Source organism: Eleutherodactylus coqui, chromosome 6 (genome assembly GCF_035609145.1).
Source record: "Eleutherodactylus coqui strain aEleCoq1 chromosome 6, aEleCoq1.hap1, whole genome shotgun sequence".
In the NCBI taxonomy this organism is placed as follows: domain Eukaryota; kingdom Metazoa; phylum Chordata; class Amphibia; order Anura; family Eleutherodactylidae; genus Eleutherodactylus; species Eleutherodactylus coqui.
Window position 1 is genome coordinate 108,134,594 of NC_089842.1, and position 15,774 is coordinate 108,150,367.

General features: G+C 41.5%; 1 protein-coding gene across 5 annotated transcripts in view; it reads right to left on the minus strand.

Annotated features, from left to right (window-relative positions):
- TP73 (tumor protein p73) overlaps positions 1 to 15,774 on the minus strand; it is a 154,860-nt gene that overhangs the window by 121,824 nt on the left and 17,262 nt on the right. For 2 of the 5 annotated variants that reach the window (XM_066607368.1, XM_066607372.1), the window contains exon 1: positions 14,606 to 14,819. The exons of 1 other annotated variant lie outside the window; for it this stretch is intronic. In XM_066607368.1, coding sequence (XP_066463465.1) covers positions 14,606 to 14,670 — 65 coding nt within the window. In that variant the 5' untranslated portion in view covers positions 14,671 to 14,819. Of the gene's footprint in view, positions 1 to 14,605; positions 14,820 to 15,774 lie in introns of those variants that run through there. 2 more of the 5 variants (XM_066607367.1, XM_066607366.1) reach the window with 1 other exon arrangement.

The window sequence follows — 15,774 nt, forward strand, 5'->3', positions numbered from 1 at the left end:
TTTGTCATGTATGGCCACATAAATATATTATGGGTGTGGTAGGTGGGTGCACAGTCATAATGAGCTTACATTCTCTGGAAGCACTTTCTGGAATCCAATAGGAAATACCTGGCTTACAACCTGGTACCTCGAGAAGGTGAGAGTCTCACTTGCAGATCTATAAGATATCTAGTATGGGTAATTTGTCCCACCACTAGCTCAATTGGGACTAATGGCATCACATAAGTGAGCCAAAAAGGCAATCAAATCAGCTCTCCAGCTGCAGCCAATAAGGGACAAAACAAGTTTTTTATCGCACTAAGATTTTGTTGGCTGCTGATGGCCCTCAAAGTCCCCATGTATAACAGGGTGGGAAACATCTATAGCATTTGGCCCCGTTGCCTATCCATCTAGATACAGTAAGTAGAGGGCGGAGAGGTGAGAAGGAGGAGGCAACTGATGCTCAGCAGTGGTACAGCATGAGAGAAAGCAGGTTTAGCACTATGGTACCAAAATGTGATTGCTCTCAGTAAGAGACACAAAATAGTCTTGAAGATATGATGATCTTAATGGCTAAGAACAAGAAATTATGTTACAGCAAGTTGTTGAAACTACTTAGGTTTCTTGATGAAGCCTAAAGCACCTGAAGTAGTTTAGAAAGCTTGCTGTAACATTCTTTTTGTAAGGCATTAAAAGTTCATATCTAGAGATGAGCGAGTATACTCGCTAAGGCACATTACTGGAGCGAGTAGTGCCTTAGTTGAGTATCTCCCCACTCGTCTCTAAAGATTCGGGGGCCAGCGCGGGTGAGAGGTGAGTTGCGGCGGGGAGCAGGGGGGAGAGAGGGAGAGAGAGATCTCCCCTCCGTTCCTCCTCCCCGCCCCCTCGCCGGCCCCCGACTCTTTAGAGACGAGTGGGGAGATACTCGGCTAAGGCACTACTTGCTCGAGTAATGTGCCTTAGCGAGTATACTCGCTCATCTCTAATCATATCTACAAGACTATTTCTTTTCTCTTACTGGGAAACAGAAGGGGACATCTATTTGGCTCAGAGCACACAAGACACTCCGACAACAGACCAGGATGAGTTTTTCCATTTATCTTTCTTGAAGAAGACACAAAATATGCAGGTTAGACTCTACATTTCTGCCTGTATTAACCTAATATATTGTATATCTACACTTGCCTAAGAAGTAATTGGGAATTTTTGTTGGTACCGATACATATTCTTTAAATGGCACACAAACGACCCCTCCTTTTAGTTGTCCTCCATGTTCCATCATCCCATATAATCAGTAATATATGGTCCAGTTTTCACAATTATAATTCTTGATACGACAATCTAACATCTTGTTTTTTGTCCAATGATATATTTTACCTGTAAGCCAATTAGCCCTTTGTTTACCACATCGTCTTCTTAATTTGCACTTTCCCCCAAGACTATAGAAATGATAACAAGTTGGAGGCTTTCAAACTGTAGAGAAATAATTAGTCTGAATATTGTCTGAGAGTAGAAATTATGGGAGACAATGCATGTTGGGGCACGTTTGTGCAAGGGAAAGAAAAAAATAGGAGAGGAGATCGTCAATTACCGCACTGTTGTGTTGACACAGTTAGGACTACTGGGATGAAAATGTGTGGAAATAAAAATATAAATGAAGGTCTAATCATACAGTGTTACCGACCGGGATGGAAGGGGGAATTTCATTTATTTATTTTACACACAGGTATATATATATATATATAAATAATTGATTTGCCTTTTTAACCTTCCAGGCCATGTTTTTGTCTTCAGGACTGGACCAAATATTATTATCATCCATTCTTAAACTAATGTTTTCTCTTTTAATCAACAAAGCACTATGGGATCTAGTTATTTGCATGATTTGTTACAATTTCTGATATGCAATTTGGGGTTTAATATAGTTTAACATTTAAATATTTTATTAACTTACTTATAACAGGATGAGCAAAAAAAAACCCCACTATTCTGACATTTTTTTCCTACTTTTTAAAAAAATGTTTCACACTGATCGACAATTGCTACGATTCTCCGCTCGTAGACGTCGGGCTGCGCTTTCCATAGTTAAGTCTGCGGAAAGCGTTCACTGCGTTACCCGAGGCCGAATTATTGCCACAGATAACACAGTGACATATCGCCCGTGGACAAGAGGCCTTGATCTCCTGCTGATCAGATCAATAGACAGGATTATAGTAGCTATATTCTTGTACATAGGGGCAGTATTATAGTAGTTATATTCTTGTACATAGGGGGCAGTATTATAGTAGTTATATTCTTGTACATAGGGGGCAGTATTATAGTAGTTATATTCTTGTACATAGGAGGCAGTATTATAGTAGTCATATTCTTGTACATAGGGGGCAGTATTATAGTAGTTATGATCTTCTACATAGGGGCAGTATTATAGTAGTTATATTCTTGTACATAGAGGGCAGTATTATAGTAGTTATATTCTTGTACATAGGAGGCAGTATCATAGTAGTTATATTCTTGTACATAGGGGGCAGTATTATAGTAGTTATATTCTTGTACATAGGGGGCAGTATCATAGTAGTTATATTCTTGTACATAGGGGGCAGTATTATAGTAGTTATATTCTTGTACATAGGAGGCAGTATCATAGTAGTTATATTCTTGTACACAGCAGGCAGTATTATAGTAGTTATATTCTTGTACATAGGGGGCAGTATTATAGTAGTTATATTCTTGTACATAGGAGGCAGTATTATAGTAGGTATATTCTTGTGCATAGCGAACAGTATTATAGTAGTTATATTCTTGTACATAGGGGCAGTATTATAGTAGTTATATTCTTGTACATAGGGGGCAGTATTATAGTAGTTATATTCTTGTACATAGGAGGCGGTATTATAGTAGTTATATTCTTGTACATAGGGGGCAGTATTATAGTAGTTATATTCTTGTATATAGGGAGCAGTATTATAGTAGTTATATTCTTCTACATAGGAGGCAGTATTATAGTAGTTATATTCTTGTACATAGGAGGGCAGTATTATAGTAGGTATATTCTTGTGCATAGCAGACAGTATTATAGTAGTTATATTCTTGTACATAGGAGGGCAGTATTATAGTAGGTATATTCTTGTGCATAGCAGACAGTATTATAGTAGTTATATTCTTGTACATAGGGAGCAGTATTATAGTAGTTATCTACTTGTACATAGGGACAGTATTATAGTAGTTATCTACTTGTACATAGGGAGCAGTATTATAGTAATTATATTCTTGGACATAGGGGGCAGTATTATAGTAGTTATATTCTTGTACATAGGAGGCAGTATTATAGTAGTCATATTCTTGTACATAGGGGGCAGTATTATAGTAGTTATGATCTTCTACATAGGGGCAGTATTATAGTAGTTATATTCTTGTACATAGAGGGCAGTATTATAGTAGTTATATTCTTGTACATAGGAGGCAGTATCATAGTAGTTATATTCTTGTACATAGGGGGCAGTATTATAGTAGTTATATTCTTGTACATAGGGGGCAGTATTATAGTAGTTATATTCTTGTACATAGGAGGCAGTATCATAGTAGTTATATTCTTGTACACAGCAGGCAGTATTATAGTAGTTATATTCTTGTACATAGGGGGCAGTATTATAGTAGTTATATTCTTGTACATAGGAGGCAGTATTATAGTAGGTATATTCTTGTGCATAGCGAACAGTATTATAGTAGTTATATTCTTGTACATAGGGGCAGTATTATAGTAGTTATATTCTTGTACATAGGGGGCAGTATTATAGTAGTTATATTCTTGTACATAGGAGGCGGTATTATAGTAGTTATATTCTTGTACATAGGGGGCAGTATTATAGTAGTTATATTCTTGTACATAGGGAGCAGTATTATAGTAGTTATATTCTTGTATATAGGGAGCAGTATTATAGTAGTTATATTCTTCTACATAGGAGGCAGTATTATAGTAGTTATATTCTTGTACATAGGAGGGCAGTATTATAGTAGGTATATTCTTGTGCATAGCAGACAGTATTATAGTAGTTATATTCTTGTACATAGGGAGCAGTATTATAGTAGTTATCTACTTGTACATAGGGACAGTATTATAGTAGTTATCTACTTGTACATAGGGAGCAGTATTATAGTAATTATATTCTTGTACATAGGGGGCAGTATTATAGTAATTATATTCTTGTACATAGAGGACAGTATTATAGAAGTTATATTCTTGTACATAGGGGGCAGTATTATAGTAGTTATATTCTTGTACATAGGGGGTAGTATTATAGTAGTTATATTCTTGTACATAGGAGGCAGTATTATAGTAGTTATATTCTTGTACATAGGGAGCAGTATTATAGTAGTTATATTCTTGTACATAGAGGACAGTATTATAGTAGTTATATTCTTGTACATAGGGGACAGTATTATAGTAGTTATATTCTTGTACATAGGGGGTAGTATTATAGTAGTTATATTCTTGTACATAGGGGCAGTATTATAGTAGTTATATTCTTGTACTTAGGGAGCAGTATTAGAGTAGTTATATTCTTGTACATAGGGGGCAGTTTAATAGTAGTTATATTCCTGTACATAGGAGGCAGTATTATAGTAGTTATATTCCTGTACATAGGAGGCAGTATTATAGTAGTTATATTCCTGTACATAGGAGGCTGTATTATAGCTGTTATGTTCTTTAGCAGTATTATAGTGGATAAATCTTTGAAAAATGGTGGCAGTATCACAGTGGTTTTTGCTTGTACAGAAATTTAGTTTCTCAAGACAAGAATTACACGGACTTGGAAATTCAGCAATATTCGCAGAGCAATTGTCCCTTCCCTATCCGCAGTCTTGTTGGCAGCTCATACAAAATAGGAGTGTTCAGCAGAGGGTAACCCAAGCACAAGAGAAAGTTTATCTCCAGGTAAAGAGAATGCTACTGAGGCATGATGGCAATGATATGTTTCACATTAGGATTATGCAGGGTGAAAACCAAATTCAAGCTAGGGCAGAATGGTGGGAAGACATAAAAATAGCAATGCTCAACTCACCCAAGCCCTCACTTCTCATGTTCCAATGATGCCAATTTGTCACTGCTCTTCACTTCCTGCTGCAGCAGTGACGACATTCTGACAACAGGACATGTGAGCGCTGAAGCTAATCACAAGCCAAAGTGACCTGGTGACTGGCTGCAGGCGATCACATGCCCCGGGTGTTGGTGATGTCATCACTGGCTAGTTGCAGCTGGAATGAATACCAGCAGGGGACCAGGCGCAGGCAGAATGGGAGTGGCAGGGGATCCGGCGAGGAGAGTATGGCTATTTTAAAGTATTTCCAGCACTCTGACTTGGTATGAAAAATGTTTTGCTTCAGAGAACCCTTTTAAGAATATTTCCTGCTGCATTGATGTTAATGTTTCGTAAAAATGTAAATGTGTATTTTGATTTTACATGATAAAATACTATAAATACTGTATGTAAACTTTTAAAGGAGCTGTCCGGTTACTGGACAACCCACCCTTTAATAGGTCTGCTTGCAGTAACATAATAAATTAAGTTCTACTTATCCCTCCACTTCTGCCAGGATCCAGCACTGTAGCCCCGCTGTGGTCCCAGCGTTTATTGTGATACGAGTCAGGTGACCGCTACAGACAATCAGAGGCTGCACTGATGCCAGGAGATGGAGTGGTGATGCCACAGTCCGTGATTGGCTGCAGCGGTAAGCTGACTTCAGTGTGACGGTAGCTCTCACAGCACACACCAGGACCACAGCGGGGCTGCAGTGCTGGATCCCGGCTGTGGCGGAAGGGTAATTATAGAGTGGTGATTATTTTACCCAAAACAGCCCAATTAAAGGTGGTGGTGGGGGTTGTCAAATATGCGGACAACCCCTTTAAGGACTCCTTCTTACATATGAAAACTTAATCATGCCTATATTATTGCTTAGTCTTCCATAGAAACATTCACAAAATGACTGAGTTGAGAAAACAGCAGAACACCTGCTTCAGTGCATATGTGCCTCCCCTGGCACCGATTCCCTGGATGTTACCTCCACACTGAGAACCACCAGATACACAATTAATTTCACCATGCACCGCCACGCCAACAAAGAGAATTGAATTTCAAGATGTAAAAGATACAGAACAAGATGTTCCCGTGTACCATGGGTATAGTGCAAGGAAGACAAATAAGTGTATTTACTGGTACACAGGAAATTAGGGCACATTCTCTCCTGGGGACAAATGGGATTACAGGTTGTCACTGGGAAATCATATACTTCTGAAATACACAAATTTATGTCACATTGCACTACCATTTTGTAGAGCTTACATGCTTCCAGTTACAGGCTACAAACAAATCTTGTGAAGTCCATCTCTGCATTTCATGCTCTCCCATAGAGAGTGTGTACCGTACGCAGGGCCATCTGAAAAGTCACACTGTGTGCGCACCAACTTTGCACGGACAGAGTGCTTGAACGGGGTACTTGTGAGTAATAAACCCAGCACACCGACTCCCCGTTCCCTCATTTTTGAGCCATATAACATAGTTTGTTTTTTTTAATTCTATGACTGAGTTTATGAAAAACACAAGCAATTACACAGGATTGCTGCTCCTCTTGCAATACAAAGAAAGTGAGCCTCTCTGGAGCAGTAGAAAGGGGTACACAGCTCAGTGTCTGTGACAAAGGTCACATAACTGCAGTGCAGTTACCTTAAAAAGGTGTTATCCGAAATTTTAGTAGGTCATCAGTGGCAGATTTGCGGGTATTCATGCCAACCAGCTGATCCCTAGGTTCGACCAGTCAGTACAAAGCTGTCTGTACCGGACGCAGACAGTTCCACACATCGCGCAGTGGCTGCAGCTGGCACTGAATGTGAAGTCCCATTGAAGTGAATTTATGGGGCTCAGAGTTGATAACAGGTCTCCTTTAACCTATTTTGGACTTAACCCTTTGCCATCCAATTTTGCATTCAGGGTTTCCTAGGGGTTTTTCTCTTTCTGCCATTATACAGTGGCGCCATCTGCTGGCTAGAGCCAGTGCTGCGGTATGTGACATGCTGGAGAGGGCTCAGACAGCAAAGTGGCCAGTAATATACAGTAAGAATACCCCGGTCGTCTTCCGACATTGGAGCTGTATAGCCTTCAATCAGAATGTCTGAAGACGTCAGACAGTGGCTTGGAAAGGGTTACGGGTACAATGGTTTTCGGAGGATTTTCATCTCAGCTTTGCAAAAGCCATAATTTGTTTATTTTTCCATTGACATGGTCGTATGAGGGCCTGTTTTTTGCATGACAAGCTGTATTTTAGGGAGAAAAGTACCCATCAATTCTGGCATTATTTTTTATTTTTTGCAGGGGTGTCCATGCAGCATAAATGACATGATAATTCTTTTCTGTGGGTTGGAACGATTTCAACTAACAAAATTAGTTTCTTTTTTTAGGTTTTTTTGCACAATAAAAATCCTATTTTTTTGCATGGCTGCATCCAAAGTCCCATGACCTTTTTATATTTCCATCGACGGAGCTTTCTGAGGACTTGTTTTTCGGATGATGAGCTGCAGTTTTTATTAATACCATTTTAGGGTACATATGGTTTTTTTTATCACTTGGGTGGCAGTATTTGCTTTGCAGGATAAAAAGGGTGTCCAATTCATTACATGGTTCATTATTGTTGTGACGACAAACATGGTTTTTTATTTTTAAATTTTTTTTACCTCTTTTAGTATTTTTTACATCCTTGTAGGGGATTTTAACCTGCAATGCTATGATGGCACTGATAATATATTGCAGTACTTCTGTACTACAATGCATTACCGCTAATCATAGTGATGACAGGTCAGAACAGACTTAGATACCACTGTCTCTCATCTGGTTGCGATGACATGGTGGAGGGCCAATGACATCACAAAGCAGGCGTCTTCCCTCCGTGGACCCTTTAGATGCAATAATCAACACTGGTGGTTGCATGTAAGGGGTTAACAGCTGGGATTGGTGTTCTCACTGCAGTAACAGCCATCTCCAACTGTGTATTGTGCGGGCCGAGCTTCTGTCATCCACACCCGAACAACCTTTAATGGCTGCTTTCAGATGAGAGTAATTTTACTATATATTCGGTCCATTATGTAATATGTGTCTAATGTAAATTTATGTATTTATTCGCGTGTCCGTAATTTTCACAGCCGTGTTTTAAGAATGAAGCATGCCCTACTTTGCCCATCTTTGTCTCTGTATTTGCATTCATTGCTATTATTTTCTACAAAGGCAAATACAGATCAGCCAGTGATGAAATACTGATAACATACATTCATAATACTAATTCTTACTAAGGACATGTGGCTAAAATTGGCCTAAGGCCAGCTTCACACGGGGGATAATATTGCGCAAGATTTGTGCGTTGCGAGACAAATCTTTTGAATGGGGGCATACACATGAGTGAGGTTTTCCTGCATGGCACCGCAACAAATTGCAGCCCGTTCTATCTTTCCACATGCTCACGCATTGCACTGCCCATTGTGTTCAATGGGGCCAGTGGCAGCATCTCTTCTATCCGGAAGATCCCTGCATCCCACATGAAGACGCCTCGCATTCACAGGAATTTCACATGGTGGTGAGCGCAATATGGAGGTGGGATTCACGGAAAAGCCTCAAAAGGTTTGTCAAAATCCGCAGGTTTTTGCAGCGTTTTTTTTTTGGCTGAGATCCCCTCGCAGAATTTCCCCTCTCAATGGCACGCTCCATTCATTTGAGTGGGGCAGACAGAGATGGTCAAGCATAGCACTTTTCTATTTCTGCCTGCCCTATTGAAATGAATGGAGCTGTGTCGTTTCATGCATCTCAGTGGGGCAGATAGGCAGTCGAGCGCAGCGCTCGGCTATCTGCCTGCGCCACTCAGAGGAATGGAGCTGCTACTACGCATGTGCAACCAGCGGCTCCAGTCCCCACTACACTATGGAAAAGGGGACTGTAACTTGAACTGTGGAATAGGGAGGACACGGGATTCTTGGGATTGATGGGGGTCAGTTTTATTTACTCTTTCTTTTATGCTGTTAATTGAACACATTCATATTTTTATCTCAGCTGTTTTATATTGCCGACCACATAACGTGTAAAAAATACTCAATTGAAAAGGTCAGAATGGATTTCCCATTTGCAGGTAAGGGTTAAACAATTAGACCACCCATGATGGCATCTGACCGCTCAGTTCTAGCACGTCTTGTATCACACAAGCGGGTGTTTTACAATGTATAATGCTTGTTTTTCACGTGCACGTAATACACAGCACTAAGGCTCCATGCATTTAAATGGCGTCTCTCACACTAGCGTTTTCGTGTAGCGTATTCAACAGCATTGTAGTGTGTATTTCAGGCACTACATAGCCCATTGAAAAGAATGGGGTGCGTGAAAAAAAAAGTAAACACGCAATCGTACATGTAGGGCCTCCTTCACACGACCACATGCGTTTTTACATTCGCCCCGTATAATTGCATGAATGAAGATATGACACGATCGAGTAACGATCTTTATTCACGTATTTCATGCCGTTCACCCAGGAGCTGCTGTGTGAATATTAAATAATACGCTGAAGTAATAGAAACCTGCGATTGGCAGAAATCCTTTAAGTTTTGACTAAAAATGCTTAAATACAGCTGCCTTCTTTTCCCAGTGTCGTACGCAGGGTAACTCCCTCTTCCTCCCTTTTTTCCAGCTGCCGTACAAGTCCATGGGATATTGCTGCATATCAAGTCGTATCTTTGAACGCGACGTATAGAACCGGCGACCGAAAACGGATGCGTAGGTGCTATTCCTAGCATGGTTGCATTTTATGGTCGATTTGTTGTTTTTTTTACGTGCTGAAATCCCTGCGTAAATATGGCCATCTTAATAAGCCCAAATACTGCGTTTTTATGCAGGTTACTATGCCACCCGCATGGGAGAAAGAAAACCTGTGACCTCATCAGCTTCCTTGCTTTGTTACTGCGCAATACTTGTTAATGCTTGTGTGAGAGCGGTCTTAGTCTCCAGTAACTATTGTACTGTGTCTTGTCAAAATAAGGCCGTCTGCACATGGGCGGATTTTTGCTGCGGAATCGGGTGCGGGCGTCCACCACTGGGTTTTGCAGCAAATACCGCCCATAGCATACTATGAAAAAGTGATTTTTCATGCACATGAGTGGAAAACAATTGCGGTTTCCGCTTGCAGAGGGAAAAAAAAAATCGTAGTATGCTCCATTTTCCTGTGGAGTCAATGGAAGCTGTCCGACCCGCGGCTTATCTGCAATTGACATTGCAGATGTGCCGCAAAGTCCGCAGGATAAGCGGGAGTTAAAAAAAAAAAAATCTGTACTGCGCATGTCTGACAGCGAGCCGTGTGGACCATCTGCAGTACAGAAAGAAGGAAAAGCAAGCAGGTACGAGCAGATGCCAATCCTGCCAGGGTTGGATTCCGCATAGTAGTACCCATCCACTACCGGTAGCTCAAGGAAAACTAAAAATTAGGATATAGGCTGCAAAGGGGAAAAGTGGCGAAAAATGTAGAATACAAATTATATAAAGGCCCCAAGTCGTGCTACTCCTCATGTACACATACATAACAGCTAATTCTGAACAGACACCTGAAAAAGACAAGTATGCTTTAAAGGAACACCACCACTGTGTAATGCCTAATGAAGGTATAGAGATGGTGGAGTATGACACAGGCATTAAAAAAGAAACAATTGGGTCTCATTTACCAAAACTGTCTAAACATTAACTGTCTTTCTTGCCTATGCCAACCAATCACACCCTAGATTTCATTTCTCAACCTGCCCTGATAAAATGAAAGCTGAGCTCCAATTGGTTGCTGTGGGTAGTAAGGTCAGTCTTACTATTAAACAGTTTTAATATGAGGCCCAGTGAAGTAGATTTGTCTGAAGACAGCAGCATTTATGCTACAGCAATCTGTACAGAGGTTCATGGTAAAACTAACACTTGTATGACTTATACAGAGTGAAGAACTATTCAGTGACAGCAAGCATGTAGCACCATCCATAGAAGGACAGAGTTTTTGCAGCCAGTCGTTAGTACTGGTAGAGCCGGTTCCTAAAGCCCTTGTATTTGGCATGGCCTCACCTGTGTCCTACTCTCTCACTTGGCTATATTAGCATCCATGGAGACAACCATAGTAACAAAATGCAACTTGCTCTTACTCAGCTCCAAGTGTTTCCCATTAGGATTAAACGCACTGGGAGGCAAAATGTTACAAGGCTGGCAAATAATTCATTGGAGCGCGGCACGTTGCTTTTGACATTCACTTTGCTAAAACTTTGAGCATTTAAGAGTGCGTTCCCACATACAGGGAACACAGGACTTTGCTAACCTTATCGACAAGATTCGCTTTCACTGGCGGAGTCTCAGCCAGAAGCCAGAATGTGGGAACACAACGTAAGGTTAATTTCACACAGCCAATCGCGATAGTGGGCCCGATATCGCGCTTCGGAATGTGCAATGTTCCGCCAACGTGAGCTGTTTTTGTGTCAAAAACTTCTACCATCACTTCAAGGAAGCAGCGATCCTCTGGTGTCACTTTCAGCAAGTGTTTCTCATTGAAAATAATGGGTGAGGTGTTGTCAGGGAATGCCCAAAGATAGGACATGCACCCGATTTGGGAAAACATTGCTCATGTGTATGACCCCATTCAAAGGAATGGGGTTCATATTCGTGTGAGATTTCTACATCTCACATCACAATCTCGCCTGTGTTAACCCGGCCTAAGGGCTTATTTAGACGACCGTATATCGGCTGGGTTTTCACGCCCGGCCGATATACGGTGTCCTTGTCTGCAGGGGGAGAAGTATGGAAGAGCCAGGAGCAGGAACTGAGCTCCTGCCCCCTCTCCGCCCCTCGCCACTATTTGCAATAGGAGGGGGCAAGACAGGTGTGGAGCTAAGTACCGCTGCTTAGCTCCACCCCCGCCCAGCCCCTCCTATTGCAAATAGTGGCGAGGGGCAGGGAAGGGTCGGGAGCTCAGTTCCTGTTCCTGGCTCTTCCATCCTCCCCCTGCAGACAAGGACACCGTATATCTCTCTGCTGTGGAAACAAGGGCGGTCTCATACGGGCGTAGGCACAGCTACACTCGCTGGTATGGAGCATAGTTGCGCCTAAAAATGGTTTTTCCTCCTGCCGTTCAAACTCCACACCATTGCGCAGGAGCTTGAAAAAAAAACGCAGGCAAATAAATCCTGCCCTATCTTTCCCGCACGTAGTATTCGCTGTGTGCAGGAAGGATAGGGCAAGTCCTGTCTTTTCTTGACCGTAGTATTAATGGCTGAGAAAAGAGATAGTGAAAATGAAACCACTGAAATCCATTGAAATCAGTCGTTTCGTTTTTCCCCGTTATGCGAATGTTGTTTCACCCCTGTGAACTTAGCCTAAGACTATATACATGTTTTTAATTAAGAAATTGGTCCGGTTTTTTTTTCTGCGATTCTTCAGAGTTTTAGCGATTTTTCACATGTGACTTTTGTCTGTTTTGCAAGTGGTTTTCACGTGCGTAAAACAAATCGTTCCCTGCTTCTCTACTTTTATTTTTTTATTTCACAAGAACATATTTGTGTATTGAATTCAATGGGTTTGCTCATGTAAGTGTATTTTGCGCAGGCATTCTGTTTGCGCAAAGAAATATGCAGCATGCTTTATTTTCCTGTGCATTTGCACAACTACTCATTTCAATAAATGGGAGCGTGGTTACATGTTTTTTCCATGCAAAAACACCTCGCATCGCTTCTATGAAATTCCGATCTTCACGTTCGTGTTTCACATGCGATAGCGGATCGCAAGTGTTCCTCATTGATTTCACTGGGAAGCATCGCATCGCACTCGTTTGCACATCACGTGGCATGCGAGAGCCATGCAATGTCTTTAAGGTCCCATTGAAAACCATGGGCGAAGTGTTCCGAGGAACGCTAAAGAAATAGGACATGCAGCAATTTTTTACCTTGTAGCATCGCTGTGAGGGAAAACATCAGTCATGTGTATGACTCCATTCAAAAGAATGGAGTTCATATTCGCACACGTTTTGTGTGTCTTGCAACGCACAAATCTCATGTGAGTTTTGGGAGTGTGAATGTATTCTTGCATGTAGATTTTGATGTGGAATTGAAAATGGCTTCATTCTTTCCGCCTGCAAATCTGCATCAAAATCCACATTTGGGGCTTAATCACATGGGTGCATGTGCAAATACACTTGTGGCTACAGAGCGTATTTGCACATGAGCCAATAATCTTCTTTGACTATTCAAACTCTGCACTATTGAATGCAAGTTTAAAAAAAAGCAGGTAGATAGGTCCTGCCCTATCTTTTCTCGCACGTAGAAAAAATATGTGCGAGAACAATAGGGCAAGGTCTTTTTTTTCTACTGCGTAGTAATATCGCATGAGAATCCTGCTAGTCAAAACGAAACCATTGAAATCACTTTTTGCGGCCGTGATTTTCATGGCCGCAAAAAGCTCCAAAATCACGGCCATCTAAAGAAGCCCTTAGAGATAAGGATTTTGCTGCGGACTGGCAAGTTCCGCCATGTGTTGCAGAGTAATTCTGTTCTGTGTGAAAGGTCCCTGAGAGTGCAGTCACGCATTAGGAAAAAATGTGTGGTTTGAAAATAATGGCAAAAACACACTTTTTCTGAAATTATTTTTTTATGCAGTTTTTACTGTATCCAAACTGCGCTGTGTGAATGCACTTTCATTCTTCTGAATGAGATCCCTATAGCTGTTGGCATACACATAGACACTGCAGTTATAAAAAACCAAACACAACCACATCCTCCACCACAGTGTCACGACTCGGGGTCTCCATTCAGATGTTTTCTTAGGGATGTTTCACGGCGGTGGAATTATTCTGCCAGGACGCACCGCGAGACAAAGCAGCTGCAGAATTCCGTACCCAAATTTGCAGGTTTAACTGCGAATGCAGAATTGCAGGCAGATATGACACTTTCAATTTGGTGCAAAATTCACCACGTGTTGCGGTGCATCCTGTGGGCTAATTCTGGCAGTGTCGAAGGTCCCGTCGGAGAAGCTTTTAACACTCTTTGGGCTGCTCATATTTGTGTCTTCTGATGATTAAAAACTGACACACAGTAGCAATCTGTCCTACAGAAATTATGAGGCTCAAGTTGCTTTTTCAAAAGCATGCTGGCATGACCTACCACTATAAATGAAAGGTGAGCTGCAACTTTAAGACCCTCTTATATATCAAGCAGTAACAACTTTCTGCACACCACAACATAAACAAAAGTAACAACTAACAAAACAAACAATTCCACAACTCTGGTATGTACTGTGTATCAAATAATTCATCACAGTTTTGTGCCTCACATGTGACAGGCTTCATATGGCTACATATCCATAATACAGAAATATCTACAGGTTCAATACAGCTCACGAAAGGATAACCATCATCAGCTGAGGAATTCTTGCACATTAGTTGCTACTCAGCAGCACCCAAGGAAACGCTATACAGAAAACAATAAGCAGTCCTATACCAGGATCATAAATTCAGATTCATGCTAGGACATTGGTACAAGTCATGACCATTATTGATGCATGCCTTATAATCACATATAACATCAGTGCAGTACCTTAAATCCCAGTCTGTCCTTATGGTGCCCTGCACAATCCTCTGCCTGATCAGTGTCACTGGCATGAAAGTGGCTTGGCAGGGGGGAAATCTGCAGGGCAAAAGAAGCCAAAACACCACACTCTTTCCACTTATCCAGGGGTCCAGGTCTTGGGCAGCTGTCCCTTGCAGGGAGCTTGTGTAGTCCCCAGAAAGTGTCCCTTTAACCCCTTCTTGTCTCCATTTAGTAGGTGACACCTGTCTGGCCGTTGCAAGCTTTGCTTGGGAATGAGATGCGCGGCATAGGAGGTGACTGGAGTGGGTGGGATTGCTCAGATTACAGGGTTGAGACAAGGGATGAAGGTGACAGAGCTGCCAGGAAGCAAAAAAGGGGGAGGGGGACCTGGCACAAGGCGCCTCTCAGCTCATACCAGGCGGGAAGGTAAAGGCAGAAAAGGGGCAAAGCCAAGGCAAGCAGGGGGAGGGCAAACCCTGGAGCCCCGGGAGAGAACTTGGCTGCAAACTTCTCCAGGAGCCCGGAGAAGACCGGGGACTTGTGCCCTCCACAATCATATGTTTCTGCGAGGTCGCCTTCATCATTTTTGTCCCAAAAGAAAATCGCATGAGAATCGCGGTACTTTCCCGATTGTATCGCAACTGGCGGCCGATTTCGTGTTTATTTGGGCAACTATCAATGCAGTTATGTACTAACGCCTGCCGGGCTGCGAATAGCGTGAAGAAGCGTTATAACCCTCTCTCTCTATATATATGTTTGATTCATTGCCTGAGTATTGCTCGATCTAAAGTTGCCGATATCCCGTCCACTGAAAGGCATCACGATCTGCACCTACTACTTCTACCAAATGCTTCATTGCTTGAGGTGGATACAACTGGGAATCATTATCAAGGAGCACAGATAAATACGGGCATTTCAGCATTGTCATCTTTATATTACTATTGTTATTCAGAATATGTTGGTTTATAAATTATTCTTCTCTCGTCCAATCTATCATCTATCGATCTATCTAATATCTATCCAACCATCACATATCTATATATCTGATATCTATGTATCTATCTATCTAGCTCATATCTATCCACCTATCTATCCAACCATCACATATCTATCTATTTAATATCTATCTATCCAACCATCACATATCTATATATCTGATTATCTATCTATCTATC